Here is a 26,323-nt window from a genome sequence, read left to right as displayed (position 1 = left end):
TTTGTATGGTTTTTTCAACACTATATCTTATAACACGCCTCTACGTGCTATACTAAGTGGTTTTTTAGCTGTTTTTTGGACATGTCAAATTTTGACATTTTTGCCATACTATAGCCTTGCTTTTTTGGTCGTTTTTTTCAACGTGCTATTTTAATCAAGTTTTTAAGCCGTTTTTGGATGTTTTTTTTCTACACTATATCTTATAACATGCCTCTACGTGCTATACTAAATGGTTTTTAGCAGTTTTTTGGACATGTCAAATTTTGACATTTTTGCCATACTATAGCCTTGCTTCTTTGGTCGTTTTTTCAACGTGCTATTTTAATCAGTTTTTAAGTCGTTTTTTGTATGTTTTTTCAACACTATATCTTATAACATGCCTCTACGTGCTATACTAAATTTTTTAGCTGTTTTTTGGACATGTCAAATTTTGACATTTTTGCCATACTATAGCCTTGCTTCTTCGGTCAATTTTTCAACATGCAATTTTATCGATTTTTGGGACATTTTTGGATGTTTTTTCCTACATGTGTACACTATAACATGGTTCTTTCTGCTCTACTCAGTGGTTTTTAGCTGTTTTTTGGACATGTCAAATTTTGACATTTTTGCCATACTATAGCCTTGCTTTTTGGTCGTTTTTTTCAACATGCTATTTTAATCAGTTTTTAAGCCGTTTTTGTATGTTTTTTCAACACTATATCATATAAAGATGCATCTACGTGCTATACTAAGTGGTTTTTAGCAGTTTTTTGGACATGTCAAATTTTGACATTTTTGCCATACTATAGCCTTGCTTCTTTGGTCGTTTTTTTCAACGTGTATTTTAATCAGTTTTTGGCCGTTTTTGGATGGTTTTTCAACACTATATCTTATAACATGCCTCTACGTGCTATACTAAGTGTTTTTTAGCTGTTTTTTGGACATGTCAGATTTTGACATTTTTGCCATACTATAGCCTTGCTTCTTTGGTCCATTTTTTTCAACATGCAATTTTATCAGTTTTTAAGCCGTTTTTGGATGGTTTTTTCAACACTATATCATATAAGATGCATCTATGTGCTATACTAAGTGGTTTTTAGCAGTTTTTTGGACATGTCAAATTTTGACATTTTTGCCATACTATAGCCTTGCTTCTTTGGTCGTTTTTTCAACGTGGTATTTTATCAGTTTTTTTAAGCCGTTTTTGTATGGTTTTTCAACACTATATCTTTATAACATGCTTCTACGTGCTATACTAAGTGGTTTTTAGCTGTTTTTTGGACATGTCAAATTTTTGACATTTTTGCCATACTATAGCCTTGCTTCTTTGGTCCATTTTTCAACATGCAATTTTATCGATTTTTGGGACATGTTTTTTGGATGTTTTTTCCTACACTGTAAACTATAACATGGTTCTTTCTGCTCTACTCAGTGGTTTTTAGCTGTTTTTTGGACATGTCAAATTTTGACATTTTTGCCATACTATAGCCTTGCTGTTTTGGTCGTTTTTTCAACGTGCTATTTAATCGGTTTTTAAGCCCTTTTTGTGTGTTTTTTTCAACACTATATATCTTATAACATGCTTCTACATGCTATACTAAGTGGTTTTTAGCAGTTTTTTGGACATGTCAAATTTTGACATTTTTGCCATACTATAGCCTTGCTTCTTTGGTCGTTTTTTCAACGTGGTATTTTAATCAGTTTTTAAGCCGTTTTTGTATGGTTTTTCAACACTATATCTTATAACACGCCACTACGTGCTATACTAAGTGGTTTTTAGCAGTTTTTTGGACATGTCAAATTTTGACATTTTTGCCATACTATAGCCTTGCTTTTGGTCGTTTTTTCAACGTGCTATTTTTATCAGTTTTTAAGCCGTTTTTTTGTATGTTTTTTCAACACTATATCATATAAGATGCATCTATGTGCTATACTAAGTGGTTTTTAGCTGTTTTTTGGACATGTCAAATTTTGACATTTTTGCCATACTATAGCCTTGCTTTTTTGGTCGTTTTTTCAACGTGCTATTTAATCACTTTTTTAAGCCGTTCTTGGATGTTTTTTCTACACTATATCTTATAACATGCCTCTACGTGCTATACTAAATGGTTTTTAGCAGTTTTTTGGACATGTCAAATTTTGACATTTTTGCCATACTATAGCCTTGCTTTTTTGGTTGTTTTTTCAACGTGCTATTTAATCAGTTTTTAAGCCGTTTTTGTATGGTTTTTTCAACACTATATCTTATAACATGCCTCTACGTGCTATACTAAGTGGTTTTTAGCAGTTTTTTGGACATGTCAAATTTTGACATTTTTTGCCATACTATAGCCTTGCTTCTTTGGCCGTTTTTTTCAACGTGCTATTTAATCCGTTTTTAAGCCGTTTTTGTATCGTTTTTTTCAACACTATATCTTATAACATGCCTCTACGTGCTATACTCAGTGGTTTTTCAGCTGTTTTTTGGACATGTCAAATTTTGACATTTTTGCCATACTATAGCCTTGCTTTTTTGGTCGTTTTTTCAACGTGCTATTTAATCAGTTTTTAAGCCGTTTTTGTATGTTTTTTCAACACTATATCTTATAACATGCCTCTACATGCTATACTAAATGGTTTTTAGCAGTTTTTTGGACATGTCAAATTTTGACATTTTTGCCATACTATAGCCTTGCTTCTTCGGTCGTTTTTTTCAACATGCAATTTTATCAGTTTTTAAGCCGTTTTTGGATGGTTTTTCAACACTATATCATATAAGATGCATCTATGTGCTATACTAAGTGGTTTTTAGCAGTTTTTTGGACATGTCAAATTTTGACATTTTTGCCATACTATAGCCTTGCTGTTTTGGTCCATTTTTCAACATGTGCTATTTAATCGGTTTTTAAGCCCTTTTTGTGTGTTTTTTCAACACTATATCTTATAACATGCTTCTACGTGCTATACTAAGTGGTTTTTTAGCAGTTTTTTGGACATGTCAGAATTTTGACATTTTTGCCATACTATAGCCTTGCTTCTTCGGTCCATTTTTCAACATGCAATTTTATCGATTTTTGGGACATTTTTGGATGTTTTTTCAACACTACACTGTACACTATAACATGGTTCTTTCAGCTACTACTCAGTGGTTTTTAGCTGTTTTTTGGACATGTCAAATTTTGACATTTTTGCCATACTATAGCCTTGCTTCTTCGGTCCATTTTTTCAACATGTGATTTTATCATTTTTTCGGCCATTTTTAGATGTTTTTTCTACACTGTACACTATAACATGCTCTACGTGCTCTACTAAGTGATTTTCAGCTGTTTTTTGGACATGTCAAATTTTGACATTTTTGCCATACTATAGCCTTGCTGTTTTGGTCCATTTTTCAACGTGCTATTTAATCGGTTTTTAAGCCTTTTTTGTGTGTTTTTTCAACACTATATCTTATAACATGCTTCTACATGCTATACTAAGTGGTTTTTAGCTGTTTTTTGGACATGTCAAATTTTGACATTTTTGCCATACTATAGCCTTGCTTCTTCGGTCCATTTTTTTCAACATGTGATTTTATCATTTTTTCGGCCATTTTTAGATGTTTTTTCTACACTGTACACTATAACATGGCTCTACGTGCTCTACTGAGTGATTTTCAGCTGTTTTTTGGACATGTCAAATTTTGACATTTTTGCCATACTATAGCCTTGCTTTTTTGGTCGTTTTTTTCAACGTGCTATTTAATCACTTTTTAAGCCGTTCTTGGATGTTTTTTCTACACTATATCTTATAACATGCCTCTACGTGCTATACTAAATGGTTTTTAGCTGTTTTTTGGACATGTCAAATTTTGACATTTTTGCCATACTATAGCCTTGCTTTTTTGGTTGTTTTTTCAACGTGCTATTTAATCAGTTTTTAAGCCGTTTTTGTATGGTTTTTCAACACTATATCTTATAACATGCCTCTACGTGCTATACTAAATGGTTTTTAGCAGTTTTTTTGGACATGTCAAATTTTGACATTTTTGCCATACTATAGCCTTGCTTCTTTGGCCGTTTTTTTCAACGTGCTATTTAATCCGTTTTTAAGCCATTTTTGTTCGTTTTTTCAACACTATATCTTATAACATGCCTCTACGTGCTCTACTCAGTGGTTTTCAGCTGTTTTTTGGACATGTCAAATTTTGTCATTTTTGCCATACTATAGCCTTGCTTTTTTGGTCGTTTTTTCAACGTGCTATTTAATCAGTTTTTAAGCCGTTTTTGTATGTTTTTTCAACACTATATATCTTATAACATGCCTCTACATGCTATACTAAATGGTTTTTAGCAGTTTTTTGGACATGTCAAATTTTGACATTTTTGCCATACTATAGCCTTGCTTCTTCGGTCAATTTTTCAACATGCAATTTTATCGATTTTTCGGACATTTTGGATGTTTTTTCCTACACTGTACACTATAACATGGTTCTTTCTGCTCTACTCAGTGGTTTTTAGCTGTTTTTTGGACATGTCAAATTTTGACATTTTTGCCATACTATAGCCTTGCTGTTTTGGTCGTTTTTTTCAACGTGCTATTTAATCGGTTTTTAAGCCCTTTTTGTGTGTTTTTTCAACACTATATCTTATAACATGCTTCTACATGCTATACTAAGTGGTTTTTAGCAGTTTTTTGGACATGTCAAATTTTGACATTTTTGCCATACTATAGCCTTGCTTCTTTGGTCGTTTTTTCAACGTGGTATTTAATCAGTTTTTAAGCCGTTTTTGTATGGTTTTTCAACACTATATCTTATAACACGCCACTACGTGCTATACTAAGTGTTTTTTAGCTGTTTTTTGGACATGTCAAATTTTGACATTTTTGCCATACTATAGCCTTGCTTCTTCGGTCCATTTTTCAACATGCAATTTTATCAGTTTTTTAAGCCGTTTTTGGATGTTTTTTTTACAACACTGTATCATATAACATGCATCTTATGTGCTATACTAAGTGGTTTTTAGCAGTTTTTTTGGACATGTCAAATTTTGACATTTTTGCCATACTATAGCCTTGCTGTTTTGGTCGTTTTTTCAACGTGCTATTTAATCGGTTTTTAAGCCCTTTTTGTGTGTTTTTTCAAACACTATATCTTATAACATGCTTCTACGTGCTATACTAAGTGTTTTTTAGCTGTTTTTTGGACATGTCAGATTTTGACATTTTTGCCATACTATAGCCTTGCTTCTTCGGTCCATTTTTCAACATGCAATTTTATCGATTTTTGGGACATGTTTGGATGTTTTTTCCTACACTGTACACTATAACATGGTTCTTTCAGCTCTACTCAGTGGTTTTTAGCTGTTTTTTGGACATGTCAAATTTTGACATTTTTGCCATACTATAGCCTTGCTTCTTCGGTCCATTTTTTCAACATGTGATTTTATCATTTTTTCGGCCATTTTTAGATGTTTTTTCTACACTGTACACTATAACATGGCTCTACGTGCTCTACTAAGTGATTTTCAGCTGTTTTTTGGACATGTCAAATTTTGACATTTTTGCCATACTATAGCCTTGCTGTTTTGGTCCATTTTTCAACGTGCTATTTAATCGGTTTTTAAGCCCTTTTTGTATGTTTTTTCTACACTATATCTTATAACATGCCTCTACGTGCTATACTAAATGGTTTTTAGCTGTTTTTTGGACATGTCAAATTTTGACATTTTTGCCATACTATAGCCTTGCTTCTTCGGTCCATTTTTTTCAACATGTGATTTTATCATTTTTTCGGCCATTTTTAGATGTTTTTTCTACACTGTACACTATAACATGGCTCTACGTGCTCTACTGAGTGATTTTCAGCTGTTTTTTGGACATGTCAAATTTTGACATTTTTGCCATACTATAGCTTTGCTTTTTTGGTCGTTTTTTCAACGTGCTATTCAATCGGCTTTTAAGCCATTTTTGTGTTTTCTTTCAACATTGTATACTATAATATGTCTCTACATGCTATACTAAGTGGTTTTCAGCTGTTTTTTGGACATGTCAAATTTTGACATTTTTGCCCTGCTGTTTCAGTTTTTCAGCAAGCAATTTCATGCGTTTTGGGGCTTTTTTTGGATATTTTTTCAAAATTCTATAACATAACATGCCTCTACATGGTATACTTAGTGTTTTTTAGCTGTCTTTTGGACATGTCAAATTTTTTTTTTCTGATTTTTTAAAATGGAAAATGCCACGGTGTAGCATCTTAGAAAATATGCCATAAAAAGAAATCATAAAGCATTCATCAAAAATGCCATAAAATGTGATAGTTTAGCATATGAAAATATTATTGTATAGCATCCTAGAAAATGTATCTTTTTGAAAAACCAAACCCATTCCATCACCCATGTGAGATTTCCCTGTTCATGTTGTGGACTTTTTCATCTTCCTGGGCTCCTTCATCACTCAGGACCTGAATCGGGAGCTTAGCATCTGTTCCATAATCAAAAAAAGCACAGCAGAGGATGTTCTCCCCGCGACATTTGAAAAATTCAACCTGCCAAAGACAGTGATGAGGTATTTCTCCACTGCCATTACTGAGTCCATCCTCAACTCCTTCATCACTATCTGTTACACTGCTGCCACCACAAAAGACAAAGGCAGACTGCAGCGTATCATCTCCTCCACTGAGAAGGTGATTGCTGCAATCTGACATCCCCCCAGGACCTCCACAACTCCAGGACTCTGAGGCGGGCAGGAAAGATCACGGCAGAGCCCTCCCACCAAAGAGAGAAACTCTTTTGTTATACTCCGCTCTGAAAAAAGGCTGCGGTCCATCGAGACCAAAACTTCACGGCATAAAAACAGTTTCTTCCTCACTGCAGTGGGCCTCATCAACAAGGCCAAGGCCCTCGCTGAAATAGACCCCCCCATAGACACTATCAATCTATATGCGTTACACTGACACACACCTTGGACTATTATCTTTGTATATTGCATATTTGCTTTACATTTGCACATTCCTTGCTAAACACGTTTGCACATCTTTGCACAAAAATATAACAGTTCTCTGACTCTGAAACAGCTACAATGTACATGTTAAGTATTTACCATATTTTGTACATCAGTGTTTTTGTTCTGTATTTAAAATCCTTGGTTTTGCAGTACTTTGCCTTATTTTTATTATTATTACAAAATTATTATTACAGGAGTGACAGGCTTTAACATACATCTATAACCCTATATATCCCTTATTCTGTTTTTTTTTTTGTACTGTATGCTAAAACAGAAAACGGATGCAAATTTAACAGTTTCATATAAAAATTATTTTATTCACTTGCCTTTTCATTAACTCAATATTCACTGTTAACGTGACTGCTTTACACATCCTTAAGTATTTATCAAATACCAGAATGCAGCTCTTTTTTTTCCATACAAAAAGATGTAAGATATGACTTATTTACACACTCAAATCCGAAATATACAGAAACATCGAAATGTCCTCCCTCCCCATCAGTTGTGGCACCATCAAGCAACCTTTGAGAGCTCAGTCTACCAACTGGTCTTGGAAATATCAACAACGAGGCCTTGATTACATGATCTAGTGGTAACATGCAGACTGTGCAAACAATCGACATCGTCCTGCTTTGCTGCACCATGCACACACGAAAATAGCTTTCAAGTTCTAGCTTCATATTGGTACAATGCTCTGGCTTTTTTTTAAATATCTACTGAAAATCGAATATTCTACACACCATTAAAGCCAAATATAGCGTTCAAGAAAATCACCTCCTATAACACCGTGCACGCTATCGGTTTAAATCTCTTCATCTTGCAGACTGTGTGTGAATGTTTTCTGAATACAAGCAGGTCTAATGCTGATAAGCACAAACATCCATTAATAAATGTGACAACAGTAGATCAAATAAAACACATCAAACTGTAGAAGAACCTGAAGTGATCTCAGCGTGGCAACTGGCAGACAGCTCGTCGTCATGGTTCAACTAAGAACAATTAACCCATGGCATACCTTGACACCGAAGGTGAGAGGAATTCTTACCGAGGTTAGTCCACTGGGGAAAAGGCCAGAAGTTGCAAGTTTTGGGGGGGACGTCTCGATTGTCCAGAGTTCATGTCCATTTTTGAAGCCCATGGTGGCCATAAGTCACCATGGGCTCTTTAGAGGAAAGAAAAGAGTGTTCATGAAAAGCTCTGGACGAGCGAGGGACGAGGAAACAGTCAGATCTTTCCGATGACCTGCATGACAGCGATGGTGGTGCTCTGACCGAAGATGAAAGCTCCACAGATCAGGGTCACCATCCCCCACACTGTGAGGATGATTCTGGAGAGGAGAGGGCACAGGTGACAAAGAGAAATATAACATCTGTTTTTTTTTGTTTGTTTGTTTTTCTGTCCTGCCTATATTTCTGTATAAATGTCTACATATGGATATGAATGTGTCAAAGTATCATGAATCTTGAAATAAAAGCCTACTCCCAATTAAACGCTCTTATAGAAGTTCTTTGGATGTTTAAAACCAGGTTGTTGGCGACCTGCTGGAGATAACGTTAGTTAGCACATACACTATGAAATATGTTTAAACTTTTGTCAGTATGGATAGGCTACACACGATTAGCTTAGTAAGATTCTCTACGATTCAATCATTTAGTTAATTTTACTGAAACCATGAGCACCACAGAAGACAGAATTACTGGCACAGCAAAGAGAGACACAAAAAAAGGATTAGTAGATGTAAAAAGGCTAATTTTTTTTAAATCTAGGGAAAAAATGTCCAGTGAACTATATTCATAATTTTATATTTAAAATAATTTTACAGAATTATTATCATTTTTAAGCGTTTTTTGTTTAGGTCAGTTCTTGTCTTGTTTTTTGTTTTAATCTGCCTTTTTTTTTTTTTTAAACTGTTTTTCTTTGCTTGGAATTTTGGAATTCATGTCATTTTTTGGGACTTTTCACAGATCTCTTGCTAACCTCTGGGTCATTTCTTCTGTTGCTGCTCATTAACTTCTTCCCGTTTATTGAAAAATAAAATGAAGCCAATTTGTCCCAGTTTTAAAAGGTTAAATAAATAATTTGATTGTATTTGTTGTATGATTGAGTTTGTGAGGAAATAAAAGCCTGTCCCATAGAGATGCCTACAAAAATAGCCCAGTTTTAACGAAACTGGACGGAAAAAAACTGACAAGAAGACATCAGCATCCTAAAACTGATGTCTATTTGCAAAAAAACCCTAATGTACTAAAAGTTTAGCGCCAGTCAAAAGTTTTTTGTTAGGATTAAACTATTCATCTTCAGGGGTTCCCACTCAAGCTTATTTCACCACATTCATTCCTCGTCTCTTGAGTATTTCTTTGGATTATCACTCAAATGCATGTTTACAATACATTATCATTTAAATGAAGTTTGTTCTCACCTTGTTTTACATGAGACAGGCTCAGACTGCATGGCAAACACCAAACAGAGTCCTGTTCAAACACATCGCAGCGTTAAAGGGTTGCAACGCATTCTGGGAGAATATGAATCTGCAATCAGCGAGTGTTACCTGGGAAGATGAAGATGAAAAAGGCGCTGATCCCTCCGATCACACTGATGACCTTGCTGATGTCGGGTACACATGTGGCAATGAGCAGTGTCACCATTATCCACAGGACCGTCAGCACGTAGCGGCTGCGGCTTTCGAACTCCGCTGTCACGGCACCGTCCCGTCTCCGCCGCCAGCTCAGCAGGGGGTCCTGGATCACTGATCTGATGTGCAGGACATAGGTGTGTTTTTGATCAGACAGTGTGGCCAAAACATTATCCTCTGTAAATAAGCCAATGACGTGACATGCAATTTTGATGTGCAAAGCCCTTTATAAAGTAAAAAATTAGGAAAATGTTTTAAAAAAATTAGATATATCACCACGTGGTTGTTGCCGGTGCAGAGGTGTAAAAAGCATTTACTGAATATAATTATCTCTGTTTATCAAATATAAAAATGCATTCAGGGTATTACAAAGTTTAAGAATTACTAGACATTACAATCACAAAATGTCATACCAAACAATTGTCTGCCACTGACATTACTGTATTAGTTTCAACAACGGAAAAATTAAATAAAACCAAAAACATGACATCCAGTTGATTGTGATGCATTGGAGCAATTTTTCCTAAAACTTGCATTAGGTCAATGTCATCCAGGATAAGTAAGCTGGAAGAGTTTTACTGGCCTCACTTACAGAGTGTTTTTTTAGCCTTTTGGCTCACTGGTACACTAGAGGGTAAAATCTTTCATGCGCTATTTCAATTTTTAGTCTACTTGAAAACCTCATTCATCACTGGGCCAAACATCAGGTAACCCAGGCACAGAATTTAAGGACGCCCAAAGTTCTGTGTACAACTATATTGAAACTTCTGATGACTTTGGATGATTTAACTCGAGTGAGAAAGATTGAGACCTTTTAAAAGATTGAACTGAGATGAAGTAAATTCACTGTGGCCGTGTCCCTGACCTGCCCAGCAGCAGGATGATGGGATAGATGGTGATGATGGAGATTCCAAACAGCAGTCTGGCGATGACCATCAGAATATCATCGCCGGTGTACGACATCAAAATGTCGGCTTTCACGTCCTTTCCAAATGTCAGGTACCCATAAACCCCTGCGAAAGAAAGAAAAGGAAGCTAAATAGTAAAACCAGCATGCCAATATTCTCACAATGAAAAGGCTAACCTTCTGATATCTCTCAAGCACAGTCTTTAAAGAGAATACTCAATACAAAATGACCATTTGTCTATCAATTATTCACTGCGTGTTACCTTGAATTCGGAATAAAACTTATTTTTAATAAGAGCGCTGGGCTCTTATTATTATCACCAGATAATGTTAGCTGCAGCCGCTGCACAGCTGACTCGTCTAATGCTGATGGTAATGTGTCTGAGGAAACAGTCAAAAGAATGATATGACGTAAAGCGACTAAAGGTAACATGAGTAAATCTATCACACATCTCTTTGTCCATAAACATTATTTTTTGGCTGAGTCGCTTTAGAAAGACTTTCATCCGCAATAATTGATCCCACGTTACTTCACGATGTCATCAAAGTTCATCTGTTGTATTAAAATCAGTTGAGATTTTTGTTTTGTCTATTTATTCTGTTTCCATTGTCAAAAAACAACTGTTTTTCTTTCACTCAGGAGGAAAAATAGCTTTTAAACTTGAAATAACACTGTTACCTTTTTAGCCTGATAATTATCAATATCGATAAATCGACCTGATTTGTACTTTTTTAACTCAAAATGAAACTTCTCTGAAGCGTAGCCTTAAGAAGTACGAAGATCTTTCATAAATGACCTGAGTTGGTTTGCAAAGCCACTGAAGCATGCCACGTTGATATATATTGATATAAATTCTCATTTGGGGCTGGCTCTTTTTCCACACACCAATAAAAACAGACTCTCTTCCTGATTTTTAACTAAAAATCCCTAAAATTATCTGATGGAGGTACCATGAAAACATGTTTGTTCAATAAACTGAACTTTAGATGTCCTTGATGAAGCCAGCGTAACACAACCTGTGACAGTGATGTAAAACGTGTCATTAATTTAGCTGAGAGTGTGTGTGGTATATGTGAAAATATGTAATTAATAATGACATAACTATACATTTCCACCAGAGGTCATAGGAAAAATTCACTTAAATCCATCCAAAAGATTTTGAGATATTTCAATATGCACCAAAGCAGTGCACCAACCTAAACCGCCTTTCTCTGAGGGGCTAAAATCCTTTTCTTTTATGAAGAAATAACTTCTTTGAAGCATCATTTTACAACCCAGAAGCTGCGACCTGCTTTTCACTTCCCCTTGATGTGACCCACATAGCTGTGAAAAGTGGTTCAATCACACCTCAGGGATAAACTTCACTGTATCAAAACCTCACACACACAACAGCTGATCTGCTCCTGAGGTTTCCTCTGTTTCTCATGCTGCACTGGAAATGCGCCAAAACTAATCAGATGAATTATATAATCGTGTAAAAGTGTTGTAGAAGAGAGGGGAAGTAGAAGCTTGTCTGACCTGTGAGGGAGTAGATGACGAGACAGAAGATCATGGAGACCACAGAGATGAAGACCCAGTGGGAGAGCCGCTGGTTCTCCATGCTGCTGTAGATGGCGATGGACGCCTCGTGGCACTTAAAAACACATACAGGGTGATTAAACGCAGTTATAGGTGGGGTCAACTGCTGCTGTGGTTGGTTAGAATAAACTCCTAACGCGACTAAACACAGATCTGCTGAGAGATGAAACAGAGACTAGTTTGTTGGTCAAACACATTGTGTGTCTCTCTGACGCCCAACCTTGTATTTTGCTCATCTGTTTAGAGCTCATGGTGCAGAGTGTGGATCCAAAGGTCTTACTATCTCTGATCTCTCTGCTGCTGTGATGAACTGAGAGGAGATGGGGAATTAAATGAAGGCCATGAGCTCCGAGTGGCACATTGGGGTGAGTTAAATCATCTCCGAGGTCAGGATACAGACTCTTGTCCCCACTTGATCCCAGCTGCCGTCGTCCACTTTTAAATCTCGCTTCCCCTTTTCCTGCCGTCGCCTCCTCCACTGCTCTCAGGATCTCATCAGCTCTCTTTTCAACCCTTTGCAGTGCAATCAGTCACCCTGAGGGAGGGCGTCTATGTGTGTGTGTGAGAGAAAGGACGTGCATCAGTCCGTTCATACCTCCTTTTATTAGATCCTGCCAGCATCCCTCAGGGGTTACCTTGGCAACTTGGGAAGTTACACATCAGTCTGCAGTGCTTTGGATTGACACAATGATCTTTTTCCTGCGCTCTACCCTGCTATTAAATATGAAAAGCTAACTCTGCCGAGATCCTGCGGAGCACAGCGGCCCCGGGCTGCGCCAGCCTGATGACCTTTCCTACACTTTAACACACTCTCACGAGAAAGCCCACGTCCTAAAGATTATTGAGAAAAGCACTTCAATGTCTGCTACAGTTGCAACAGAACTATTCAGAAACACTCGCGTACCTCTAGCCTGCCTCTGAGAAAATATAATGGAAGTCAATGGAATTTTGTTTGTGGTGTTTACAGCTCTGAAACATCACATTTAAAAACTAGAATTAGGTTGTGCAGCTCTGCCAACCGCTAACGTTACATCGAAGTTGGTCCAGGCTCACATGTAGCCTTGATAGCAGAGATGCTTAAAATACAGATGCTGCTGCAAAGGAGCAACATATTTTAAAAATGTAGATGCTTCTGCCAATATTCAACACGGCAACACAGATGATCAATACATCAGCTCAGTTTAAAGGTGGACGCCCAAGATTATTGTCACCAAACCAAATGTCTTCCCGTCTGTTACTGAGATGTGATATTGAATAATGGTCCAAAAAAGTTATCGTGTCACTGTGACGTTGACCCTGATGTAGTAGCACTTCCTCTGCCAAGTTAGATTTTATGATCAAGAAAAATCTGTTTTCTGTAATTTGGGTGAACTATCCCTTTAAGGTCAGATGGTTTTGGAGATTTCATTACTTGCTGGGTAATCAGTTTTTAATGTAGTCACATGCATGTATTTGCAGTTCTGCAGCTGTAACTGAAACATGCATACATAAAGCTTCCCACACACAGCTGCACACTCGGTGGCCTCCAGCCGTACCACAGCGTGATGTTCACACACGTGTTAACCACGTCTCAGAGGGCCTTGCATGAAAACATCTCTTAGTTGTCACACTCACTTGGAAACCGAAGCAGATGGTCGGGATGACGCTAAAGGTGGAAGCCCAGGAGCTGATCCTGCACACAGACAGGAGACATCAGAGTCACTTCTCTGGAGTTCACAAATGCCACGAGAAGAAGAAGAAACAAGCTATTATTAGGGCACCATTCATAATGCCGCGGCATTTAGAGACGCTTCGCCATAGAGTTCATCTGTCAATCAGAGGCGCACGGCTGACAAGAGCAGCGGAGGCAAGTCAGTGAGCCAGACAGAGCGTCCTAGCAGTGACACAGGAGTTCAAGGAGAAGAGCGAGCAGGACAGTTTCATCGACTTTGTCTGTCCTGGTGGCCTGAATTCAAAACTGATTTATGGATCAGACGCATACCAGTCATATTTCCTGAAAGCAACCTCATTATATGAACTTGTTATGGTGATAAAGTCCATTTATGGCAATGAAAAGAGGACCTCGAATGTAAAACTTTTCCTAAAAAAAGACACATATATTAATACTGTTTAGTATTTTGGTCCAGCAATTCTTTCTTCATTTCTACCAAACTATTTGAGTCTTTTAAGTTTTTCTTTTATTCGCTGGTTTTAGAGCCTGACAGGAACAGCCTGAACAGTATTATAAAAATCTGTTCGAAAATCATTGGAGTGAGACAGAGAGACTTTACTGCCTACTGTAACCAACAAATCCTACAGAAGGCACTAAGTACCCTGCCTCCACAGGGCATGTCCTTGCAGGTGAATTTTCTCTGTTGCCATCAGAGCGTCGTTATGCATCACCTGCTTGCAAAAAAACGCCATGCAAAATCTTTTATCCCTTCAGCAGTCAGACTTCTAAATTCCCTGTAAGTGTTATACAGCTGTATATGGTGTGGTTGGGTGAACCATCTTGGCTCCTGGTGCACTCGCCTGGTTGTATATTGTGAATGCTGCTATGTGGGTTTTTGTTTTGTAGTTTTAACATGCTGCTCTTTACTAATTGCCCCTAGTGGGACTAATAAAGTTGTTTGAATTGAACTGAATTGAAATTGAGGTTTGCAGGCACATTAAACACTTTGCTTCAGCTGTGCAGACAACAGTAAATACACACTGCTAAGCATATATTCACAGGAGTGAGTTGTCATTATGAAAAACCAAAACCAATTTAAAAGAATAGTTTGACATTTTGGGGAATACCACAATGTGCTTTTTTTGCCATGAATTAACTAAGATCAGCATCCCTCTCATGTCTGTTTACTAAAAATGGAGCTACAGCCAACAGACTTGCAGCTTTGCTCTGCATGAAGACCAGTGACAGGCGGGTTGGGTTGTCAATCGTTAGTTTCATCACAATACGATATTATATCGATTCTTTGGACTACAATATGATATTTTCTGTTACCACTAAGTCTGCCACAATACAAATTTTATTCAATTCGATTCAGGGGCCTGCAATCAATATGACATTATATCAGTAAATACTGGGAATGGACGGATTTATGTGCCACACACTCTGGGGTATCAGCCCATATTTATTGTGTCACTTTAACTTTGCGAAGGCCCAGACTCCAGACTAACGTCGTCCTGTTGTCACAGGAACAATTGAAAACCTCAATTATATTGAATCAATGATCATTGTATCAATATATTGATCTATGTATCATCTAATACATGCAAAACACCAAAGTGTAAAAATGTTAATTTGCATTTTAGCTACCCATTTCCCCCTGCTACCTGGCCATAGCGTCATATTTAACGGACATATTTGAGAGTGGTTTCAATATTTTAACCCAACTCCCTGTAAAACAGCGCATGAGTGTAGCTCTAAATGTCATGAAAAAAAAAAACACTTTTTAAAATGAAAAACATAAAGACATGCAAAACTGAAAAGTAGTCAGCACTGATAACTCAGTGGACACACTCCTGATCTCAACTCGTCACATTTACTCTCAAGACTAATTTTGACTTTACAAGCTGTTGGGACCAGTGGAGCAACTGCATTGCTTGGAGCCCTGGATGCCATCATATGTCACCCCTGCACACACACACACACACACACACACACTCACGCACATACATACATACCCACTAGTGTAGAGAGGGGTGACGTGAACCATGACAGAAGACATGGTGTGGTATTTGACGATGATGGCAACGGTCAGGTAGGTTGCAGCCAGAGTGCCGAGAACACTGTGAGAGGACAGAGACAAAGCACCGCGTTCACACAAACACAGAGACATTTGAGTCAAAGTGCAATGGACGAGTAGATTACTGGAAACTGACTGCAGGGGTCGGCACCTATCCACAATCACTCACGTGCATGACTGTGACAGTCACAAAGACTCGCATCCTCACCATGAACAAAACGCATTTCAACCCTCTGAAACCCGAGTCAACTGCAGTTTTCTTTGGCTGCATTCAGACGCCTTTCTCAAGCATTTATACACCTTTGAACCCTGACATTAGTTTGATTTCTTTCAAAATCTTGGAAAAAAGGCAATCAGCAACATGGAAAGAAATGTCCGTAAAATAGTCAAAGGTGACCAGAAAATTAGCGACAAAAAAAAGTGGGGGAGGGAGGTTTGAGTGAATGGATCAAAACGCATCTTTGATGCCGTTTACGTTTGTTTACTCTGTCAATCTGTGATCAAATCACACCTAACTTTCAAGCATCTGTCTATTAGGTCATGAGATATCTTGTGTGTAATTTGGACATTCTGACGCATTACATTGGAGAAAAGCTCATACAGACAGATTTTAAAAATAGAGTAATGTAAACATACATTAAATATGTGGACATTAGATTGAAATTTCCATTTAAATTTTGTGGAAATCTCGCTTCCTCATAACGTATCAAACTGATGGTGAAGACGATTTTTTAGGAAGAGTAACTTAGAGTAACTTAAAAGGCTATGTGATCATCACAATGATTAGGAATCAGCCTGCGGTGACCATTAACACTAAATCTGATGACTGAATGAATCTTGGAAAACAGTTCTTTTTCTTTCTTTCTTATCATTATTTATATTTTTTTCTTATTGTGTTCACTTTGTCCCTTATACATGAATGTTAAATTATTATTATTATGTTCTTTAATCACTCGTGCCATGCGGTGGAGGGTGGGCTTGAGCAGGTGAAGGAAAGTGGGCATAATTGTGCAGTGAAGTGTCAACTCTCTATTTCTGTAAAATCCAATAAAACACAAAAAAAACCAAGATTTATACCAAACCAAACTATATTTAAAAGTTGGGAAAATTCTATTATGAAAAAAAACTTCAAGTACAAAACGATAAAACTGATAAACATACTGTTTGTATGTCTTATTTCTAAACCGGAGTAGACAAATTACTGGATGTGTGTGACTGGCCACATTACGTATGCATGCACTCCCACGTGTGTCATCTGACCTGATGTACTTCAGGATGCTGATCTCTTTGGGGATGGACAGCGGCAGGATGAGGAGGACGCAGAGCAGCACCAGGCCGAAGCGCTGGTCTGTGTAGAAGTGGTACGGCATCTCGGACTCCGGCAAACCAGTTACCAGCTCATACAAGGAGCCGCACACTGACGGTGAACAAGAACACACACGACATGCACGTAACTCATTTACTGGAGGAAGGAAGCATAGAAATTATTAAATAAACTGTATCTGTCCCAAAGATAAGGAAAATGAAGACTAATACAACTGTGATTGGACAGGAAAAAAAGAAACATGCTTTAGACCAAATATTAGAGGCCATTTCACCACAATGTGAACTATAAAGTTACACTCAGCAAACATAAATCTGCCCTTAAGCTGAGAGGAGACATGAGCCGGGCAAGGTCGCAGAGTATTCATCCTCTCTAACATAAGAGGAGAGAGAGATCGTTATCGATCAGTTTTTAATTCAGAGAGAAACAGGTGAGCTGGTTCACTAACAAAATAAACACCAAGAGATTCAAAGTCAAGTTCAAGGAGGAAACAGACTCCACTTAAAGACTTCTGATAGCGATATATACTGTATACCCCAGTATGGTGTCTATATAAAGACAGGCCTCACATAAAACCAGGCCGTCTCTGCAGTAAAAGGCACAAATACTTTTGAAATTGGTGCCACATGATCCCAGAAAAACTACAACACCAGAGTGCAATGCACCTGACGTAATGTGAAACGGTCCGTGTGAAATGATGGCGGCCAGCTGGATCTTGAATTACAGCTAAATGGTAAGCTAAAATACAGAAATATGCAACTCAGTAACAGAATCTTGGTTTATATTTGATCAGCGCTGCTTAGTTTTACTGTTTGATATCCGTTTTTTTCAGCCTCTGTTTTCGCTACGCTGACAGCAGGATGGCGCCCACTTCCAGTTCAAAAACTCTTGCCACTACTGTGAAACGGAGCGTTTTATTACTGGGTGAGTGATATGTGTTATGAGCGTTGTATGCCCAATATTGTGTTAGGTGTAACTGGGATCATGTATCGTATCGTATCGTAAAATATGTTTCTGAAAACATCTTTACAGGGGCAGGGACATAATCTTAATTTATATTCGATCAGCGCTGCCTAGTTTACCGTTATATCAAATTTCAATCTGAGTTTGAGAGACAGAGAGAAGGGCAGGTGTGCCTCTTAATCAGCTGTGTACGATTCAATGACGTGGCAGCGGTGGTTGGCGAGCAATACGAAAATGCGGAAGTGCAGCCTGTACTTTGAGCAACAGGCTAACAGCCAGTGAAACTTCGCCTAATAATGTAAATTACGTAATTTGGCGGAGTTTCGCCATGGGGCAGGAGGGATATCTAGGCACTGATTAGGTGGAGAAAACTTTACCACAGTTCATCTAAACATACTTCCCATACTGTTATGATACAGAGCTGGTTGAAAACTGGTGAAATATTTCTTTATGACCACATTATGTTTCCTTTTCCCCATGGTCCGGGCTATATTTCAGGCACTCACACAGCAGAGATGCTCAAAGGTTTGAGGAAACAAAAGGAGGTCTGTTCGAAGTTAAATGTATTATTTAAAAAAAATAACTATAAATGATAATGTTTAACAAAAAAAAGACAAAAAAAAATAAAAATTGGATTTCGTGGTACGGCCTTCACTCTACAGATTTTCAAACTCACACTTCTCCAGCTGGTCATCCACTATGACCAGAAAGGCCACAGAGATCATGAAGAGGTTGAAGACGAAGCAGACCTCACACAGCTGACCGATGGCCGGCCCGCACACTTCCTTCACCACCGCCTGGTAAGTGCACTGACCGCTGATGGACGAGGAGTAGCCCAAGATGATCAGACCGCTGATCAGGAAGACGAGGGAGACCTGCGGGCATAACGGAAGTAAGACTGATGGAGCGAAGAGATACAGATGATTTTAAGTCAGGGTGTCACGTAACGCCGTCTAATGCGATGGCACTGACATGAGAACCAAATACCTTGAAGCCGCTGAATGCTGAACTTTAATGTGATTGTAGCATCTTAGAAATTAGTCTGAGAGATTGTTGAAGTGTGAGGTTGTAAAAAAATGAGATGATTTAAGTGAACGTTGGTGCACTCAGTGTTTCAGCCCATTTATCTGAAGTAAGTAATACCACCAGATAGAACTTGGCATCAAAACGTAATACTTTTAAGTGCCACCCAATTTTTTGGTTTGTTTATAATGAATTGTGACCCAGATCAATACAGAAATGGACATTGTGTAGTTGAAAAATCATCTTATCAGTGCTCTCTGGTGGACGAATTATGTAATTGTAACACAATTTCTAAAATTACCCTCAATCTTGCTTTATCTTAGACAACATTCAGCACTTGAGAATTGTGACCCTTGAACAGAAAACAAGGTTGGTAAGGTTTAAGGAGAAAAAGCTGTTTTGATATCAACAAGAAATCACATTCACAATACAAAAAAGAAGAATTGTTGAATCCCAGACATACAGTAGTGGCTTTCCAGGCAGCAATTAAAGCCCTAAAAAATTATCTTTGTTAATTAAAATTACATATTGAGAAGTTTTTTGCCAATTAAAACCATCCCTTCATGCTTTAAAATGCCTTAGAAGAAACTCTACACCTTTGCCTCGTTGAATCTATGGACATGTAAATTGACCCCGCACCGTCTCACCTTCGACCCCGGTCGTCTCTGGCTCTCTACAACTTTAGAAACTAAGGCCTCAATCTACGGAGAATACTTCAGGTCGAGTAGTCTGTTTTTTTTTTTTTGCTGATCAGTGCTGCGCAGTGTACTTCCAGTGAGGTTTAGGTCCCTGGATTTTGCTGCAGAGTGAGTGCTCTTTACTTTCATACTTCTCTCTGGTACAGGGAGTTGCGGTCATGCAGGCAGCAGCACGGAGGAGAGAGAGGAGAGACGTTCTGCTCGAAAGTGATGAATTTACAACTAAACTTAATATGATACAGTCTCTGGCTCTTGTTTTATATCTAGTGTTGGCAAACACTACAACCCACTGAGCCCATTCAAACTTTAAAACGTGATATGGAAAAAAAAAGGTGAAATATTCATATCGAGCAGCCAAAGTACAGATATTGTTAGAGAAACCTTGTTCCCGATCAGTAGCTACACCTGGGTTCTCCTCTGATAACCCTCATTTCGCAAATTGACAGGATTGTTTCCTTATGTGACGTGACATAAATCCTGACTGGCTGAATCAGGGTTTTTGAGACAGTCATTACCTACGTTTACATGCACCCTTTTTCGTTATCATGAAATCTTCAATCAGACTGAAGATAGATACAAATAAAACGATATTAATCTTCTTTTGATCGGTTTTTGAAAAGGTTTGTAAATTACCCCTCTGCAGCTGATTAAATTTTAATCCGTTTGCACTTGTTTAAGCTGATTAAGGTGTTTATATGGCTCATGTTTAAACTGTTTAGGCTTTTAAACCTGTTCTAATCAGATTCATAAAAAAACAAAAAACATATGGACATGTTAACAATCCAGATGTCAGAATTAATAAATAAGTTGTGAACTACTTAATTAATCCCCAGCTAATTTCATTTGATAATTGTTTAATTTGTTTGAGTCATTTTTAAGGCAAAAAAGGCAAAATTCTTTGATTCCAGCATCATATATGTGAATATTTATACTTTAGTTTATACTTTCACATTACACTGAATTTCTTTTGGTTGTAGAAAAAAACAAGACAATTACAGACGTCATCTCAAGCTCAACATTGATCACCATTTTTTCACTATTTTCTGACATTTAATAGACCAAACATCTAATCAAGTAATCAAGCAAATAGTCGACAGATTAACTGACTATAATAGTTGTTTGTTGCCGTTACAAAGTTAAAGAAATTCATTTTGTCTGAAAGGGGATCTTTAAAGAAAAGTGCCTCGTCCTTCTATATTGTAGATTATAGATTTAAAATATTAATTTGATTTTTATTCTTTATTTTACAGTGACTATGCACAATAAACTTATCGTGACAGATACAGCTAAAAGCTCATCTGCACTCCCTGGGCGAAGGCCATCAGTGACGCACAGGCTGACAAAGTCAAAGATAACAGTCATTTGTTTTTTTGCTTGTACGGAAAAGAAAGTTTCATTTTCGTTCTGGAAAAATAAATTTTCCACTGTCTGACCTTCATATCATCTTTGTTATTACTTATTTAAATGTATGGCATGCGGTTTTGATTAATAATACAAATGCCACTAATACAACTGCTGAGTGACAGGTGGATGAGTGTCATTTAGAGGCTGTAAAGCAGTGTGACAAGTGGATTTAATGAAAAGTGCTTTTGTGGATGAACCTGATTATAGTGAAAAATGACACTAAGGGAAAATTAATAAGAAAGGAGCAGCTTTTTGAAAAGCTTTCCGCTGGGTTTGAAATGGAAATGCAAATATACTGAATCTATCTTTTTAATGTTCCTTTGTGTCTTCACAAATGATTTCTCTGAACGTTGGAGGCCTGAGACAGACGAAGGGGAAGGGACCCAGATAAACTGACAAAGCTAAGTTAATCATATCATCCGTTTAACTTTAGACTATTGTAGCCATTAGATAAAAGGCAAAAAAAGCTAATTTTTTAGGATCTTCCAAAGATTTTGGGACATTTCTAAGATTTTTGAACGTTTCTCAGGTTTTCAGATGGTATAGGATATGAGAGCATTTTCTCTGTTTTTTCTGTGATTTAGGACATTCCTCAGATTTTTGGACATTTCTAGGATTTAAGGACTTTTTAGGATTTTAGGACACTCAGATTTCAAGATTTTTCTTGGACTTTTAGGACATTTCAAGGATTTAAGGATATTTCTCAGATTTTAGGGCATTTCAAGAATTTATGGACAGTCCTATAGGATTTTTGGACATTTCTACGATTTTAGGATGTTTCTGTAATTTTTGGACATTTCTGTGATTTTAGGACATTTCGGAAATGTATTGGAAGGATAACCCCTTGAGATGTATAACTTCATTTTCGAGTGGGGAATCCTCCACTGTCACTTTTTTTGACCAAAAAGCTCTATTGGGGTGCTGTTTTATGTACTCTGGCACTGTATGTATACTAGAAGTACAAAAACAATTCCCAGTGTGAATCACTTTATTCAAATTGTAAATTCAATAATGTTTGTGGGGGCCATCTGGCAACCTATCAGGGGCAAGATTTGGCCCCTGGGCCACAAGTTGAGTATCACTACACTAAACTTCTACACAAGAGGAGTGCTAAGTAATTACCTTCACAGCCCAAAGGTTAACCCTCCCTCCCTGCTGTGCATCAGGATGGATGTCACTGTCCTCTGGGTTAATATGCTGCTAAGAAGCAGAGAGTTACTGAACTCTAATGAGAGGTGTGGAAGATAAAGTGTTTTACCAATAACAATAAGAAAAGCAGCCACATAACCCAAACAGAGAGAAAGGAAAAACAATGGAGAGAGGAAGCATCTGTCAGGGTTATAGATCCCTGCTGAACAGCTATAAGGTCGCAGTCTGAAATTAGTCATTACGACATGGACAAGCAAATGACAGCTATTATGCAAATAAGCTGTATAGAAGATCCACGGGGAAAACACGTGGGAGTGACTTTGGAAGAGTGGAAATGAGCAAGTTTAGTTACAAACTAGAAAAGTCTCCGATCCAATTAAGCCCTAAAGTTACCGTCAAGTGTCCGATCAGATATTTAGATTGCAGTGTCATAGGGAGACCTGGCAAGTAAAGAGAAAAAACTTCAGTCTCAGGTCTTTGACCACCTTTAGCGCCAAACAGTATACACTGAACAGGAATTTATTTCAGAGATTATAGGAGGAAAACAATGCCAGAGCTCTTTAACAATGCGTTACAAGCCAAACATGTACTGACCGGCACCAACTTTTAATGCTGCCATGATTAAAGATATTAAATGTGCTAATCTTTAAGCATTGAATAGTACAGGGCATCGTTCCAGTTCAAGATGTTCTGGATTAATGGAGGGTCTAAGAGCCAACATCATATGACCTTAATTTTTTAATATCTGATTCATTTCTTTTAAATTGCTACTTAATTTAAATATTATTTTTTCAACTAATCATTGCATATATACAAATAGTACATGTAATTGCTGTCACAAGTTTTCAAAGCCCAAATACAACAGTCCCAAACTAAAAAGTTTTCAATATAAAAAGACAGAAAACACAACCAAATCTTTTATAATCTTATGAAATACATAATGTGTTTCAACCTTAAAGGTACAGTTCACCCCCATATCAAAAAAATACATATTTCCTCTTATCTATAGTGCTATTTATCAGTCTAGATCTTTTTGGTGTGGGATACCGAGTGTTGGCAATATCAGCCATTGAGATGTCTGCCTTCTCTAAATGGCTCTCGGCTTGTGGTGCTTGAAGTGCCAAAAAAATACATCTGGAAAACTTAACAGCAACGTCTCTTTCCAGAAATCATGACCCGCTCACTAAAGATAATCCACAGACCTTGTTGTGAGAAGTTTCATGCAGGAATTATTTTCTTCCTACTGAACTACACCCAACAACCGAATCACCACACAGAAGGATGCATTTGCTTGTGACGGCGTGAGATGTAAACATTAACGGCGTCCTCCTCGGCTGAGCTGTTACGATAGCTCAGTGATGCCCGGTGAGCTGGCAGTAGATGTACGCTTCCTTCTGCACAGTGACATGGTTAGCAGTTGTAGTCATGTAGAAAGAAAATAGGTCCTACATAAAACAGCTCACAACGAAGTCTGTGAATTATCTTGAGTACGCAGATTTCTGAAAAGAGACTTTGCTGAATTTTTCTTTAATGTATTTTTTGAAACTTCGCGTCCTACAAACCAAGTACCATCTAATAACCTTAAAGAAGAGGCCAGAGCGAAATCTGAAGCAAAATCATTGAAATATATTAACCAGCTCATCACCACAGTCCCAGCGTGTAAACATGTTCCCCCTGGTGAGCAGCAATGTGGCGTCAGTCTAGGGGTTTTATTGTGAAAGGCAAAAACAGAAGAAGTGGAGTTAATGCGCTGCTGGCGACAACACAAGGTGGGTTTACATTACAGGTTTGTGCAAAACTTAAGCTATATTTCCAAAATGCTGATAAAACACAATTGGATTTTAAATTATTTTACAGAAATACTATATTTTAAAGATTTTTTTAAGTAATTTCCTTGTTTTCTTGATGTTTTTTCACTTTTTTGTTTTGTATTGTTTTTGCTAATTTTTAGGTGTATTTCTTGTATTTTTTCTTTTACTAATTTCTTGTTAAATTCTGGGAAAATTTCTGCTTAAGTTCCTCATTGCCTTTTTTAAAGCCTAGGTTCCACAGGATTAAAAACTGAAAAGGTAAAGGTACGTAAAAACAAACTTAGGCCACACTTAGACCTTATTTTGTCCAAAGTCTGCAGGACGACAAATCAAAAAGGAAGAACGGCAAAAAGAAGCAGATTCACTGAAGTGAGTACTTTTCAAAGATCAGATTAATGGAGCCCATCTCGGTGATTCATCCAAAAAGACAAAGTAGAAGTTAGAAAGCAGGACGGCCAGTGACAGCGAGGCAGCGACACCAGGAGAATAAAAGAATGATTTATGTTTTCTATTAAAGTCTTGGACAGTAGTTTTATCTGTAGAGTTACACAAAAATAAGTAAAAGAGGAATGCCTGGTTTGCTTGATCCTTTATCTGATTTGAGTTTTTCCTTTCCTCTCTGAGCAAACTCCAAAACTAGTGTTGAGTTTCCATCAACCACACGGAAAATAGCCCCCGAAACTGGATTTGGATTTGAGGGAAGTGTGGGAACTTTTAAGACATGACTAAAACAGAGATACATTTTCAGGGTCAATGTGATGACCAGCTGAGTGAAAAAGGTTACACACAGTTTTGGTTTGGGTAGAGGACGCTTCTAGACATGAGGGGGCAGTTACCCCAAATGCTCCACCTGCCCCACTAACGCCAAACAAAGGCATACTCAAATTGCCCATACATGTTTCTAGGATTTAAGGACATTTGTAGGATTTTAGGACATTTCCAGGATTCCAGGACATTTCTAGGTTTTCAGGACATTTTTGGAAGTCTCCAGGATTTTTGAACATTTCTCAAATTTTAGGACATTTCTAGCATTTTGGGATATATTTAGGATTAAGGGCATTTCTAGGGTTTTAGGACATTTCTCTGATTTAAGAACATTTCTCTGATTTTAGGACATTTCTTGGATTTTAGGACATTTCGAAGATATTAGTCTAGGATTTTAAAATGTTTCTAGGACTTTAGGACATTTCTAGGATTTTACGATGTTGCTCAGATTTTAGGACATAAGGGTCTTAGCCAGGACCTCTGTTGAAGGCTCCTCCACTGGCACTTTTTGCACTTTTTTTTTATAAACACGCTCTATTTTAATGCCATTTTATGCACTCTTACACCTCATGTATACTAAAAGTACTAAATAAATAAATTCCAGTGTATTGGTACTGAAAGTAAGGTATCACTGCCATGGTGCATAAAAAGGCACAAAAATTGAGCTTGCTTATCAAAAAGCTTCGGATAAAAACAGTTCACCAACATCTCTTACCGGCCCCCCTATTAAAAGCAGCCTAGAACCAGACATGTTTGGGGATGAGGGAAAAAAGAAAATCCCCACAACCATTTCAATACTGCAGAGTGACAGTGAAGAGGTGAGCAACAGGAGAAAAGCCAGACTGATAAGGACAAAGTGAATCTGAAAAGGGGCTGAGGTCAAGTCTAACATGAGCTCTCCTGTCAGGTGGAACAGATCACAATCTCCTTAATTGATCTCAGTGGACCTCAGCACTCTGTAGATAAGATGCATCTGCCCAACAACAAACTTGCAATAAAAATAAATATAAAAAGTTTGATCAAAAGCAGTTTGGCTGCATCGACTTCCCGGAGCGGCGAGAAACCTCACATTCAACGAGCAGAAATCTTTATATTTACTCACCAGCTCCACGGTGACCGCGCTGTGGATGCCTCCGGCTCTCTCGAAGGCCCAGGGGAAGTTGAGGAGCCCGGCGCCCAGGGCCGACTTCAGCATGATGAAAATGGCCCCCATGGAGCCGAGCCGCGGCCCGGAGGCCACGTCCAGCGGGGGCTTGGCTGAGGCTGAAGCCAGCAGGCTGATGCTCTCTCTGGCTAACTCCTCCATGCTGCAACCGGCGTGGACCTCGCGGCAGGACTCACTGACGCACGCGCGCGCTCACAAGCTGCATACATACACCCGCACGAGCTGCCGGT

General features: G+C 37.9%; 1 protein-coding gene across 1 annotated transcript; it reads right to left on the bottom strand.

The window, feature by feature from the left end:
* Window positions 1–7,263: 7,263 nt before the first annotated feature.
* On the bottom strand, window positions 7,264–26,320 carry slc38a8a (solute carrier family 38 member 8a). Its single transcript, XM_042496389.1, has 10 exons — window positions 26,031–26,320; window positions 18,755–18,953; window positions 17,052–17,208; window positions 15,730–15,834; window positions 13,678–13,735; window positions 12,004–12,118; window positions 10,443–10,590; window positions 9,494–9,696; window positions 9,365–9,416; window positions 7,264–8,272 (listed from the first exon to the last, which is right to left on the bottom strand). The coding sequence occupies exons 1-10, from the start codon at window positions 26,232–26,234 to the stop codon at window positions 8,170–8,172; spliced, it is 1,344 nt and encodes a 447-aa protein (XP_042352323.1). The 5' UTR covers window positions 26,235–26,320; the 3' UTR covers window positions 7,264–8,169.
* Between the last annotated feature and the right edge of the window lie 3 nt (window positions 26,321–26,323).

This window comes from Plectropomus leopardus, chromosome 11 (assembly GCF_008729295.1).
Source record: "Plectropomus leopardus isolate mb chromosome 11, YSFRI_Pleo_2.0, whole genome shotgun sequence".
NCBI lineage: Eukaryota > Metazoa > Chordata > Actinopteri > Perciformes > Serranidae > Plectropomus > Plectropomus leopardus.
Note: the sequence above shows the minus strand (reverse complement) of the source record. Positions and strands in the feature narration are given on the sequence as shown.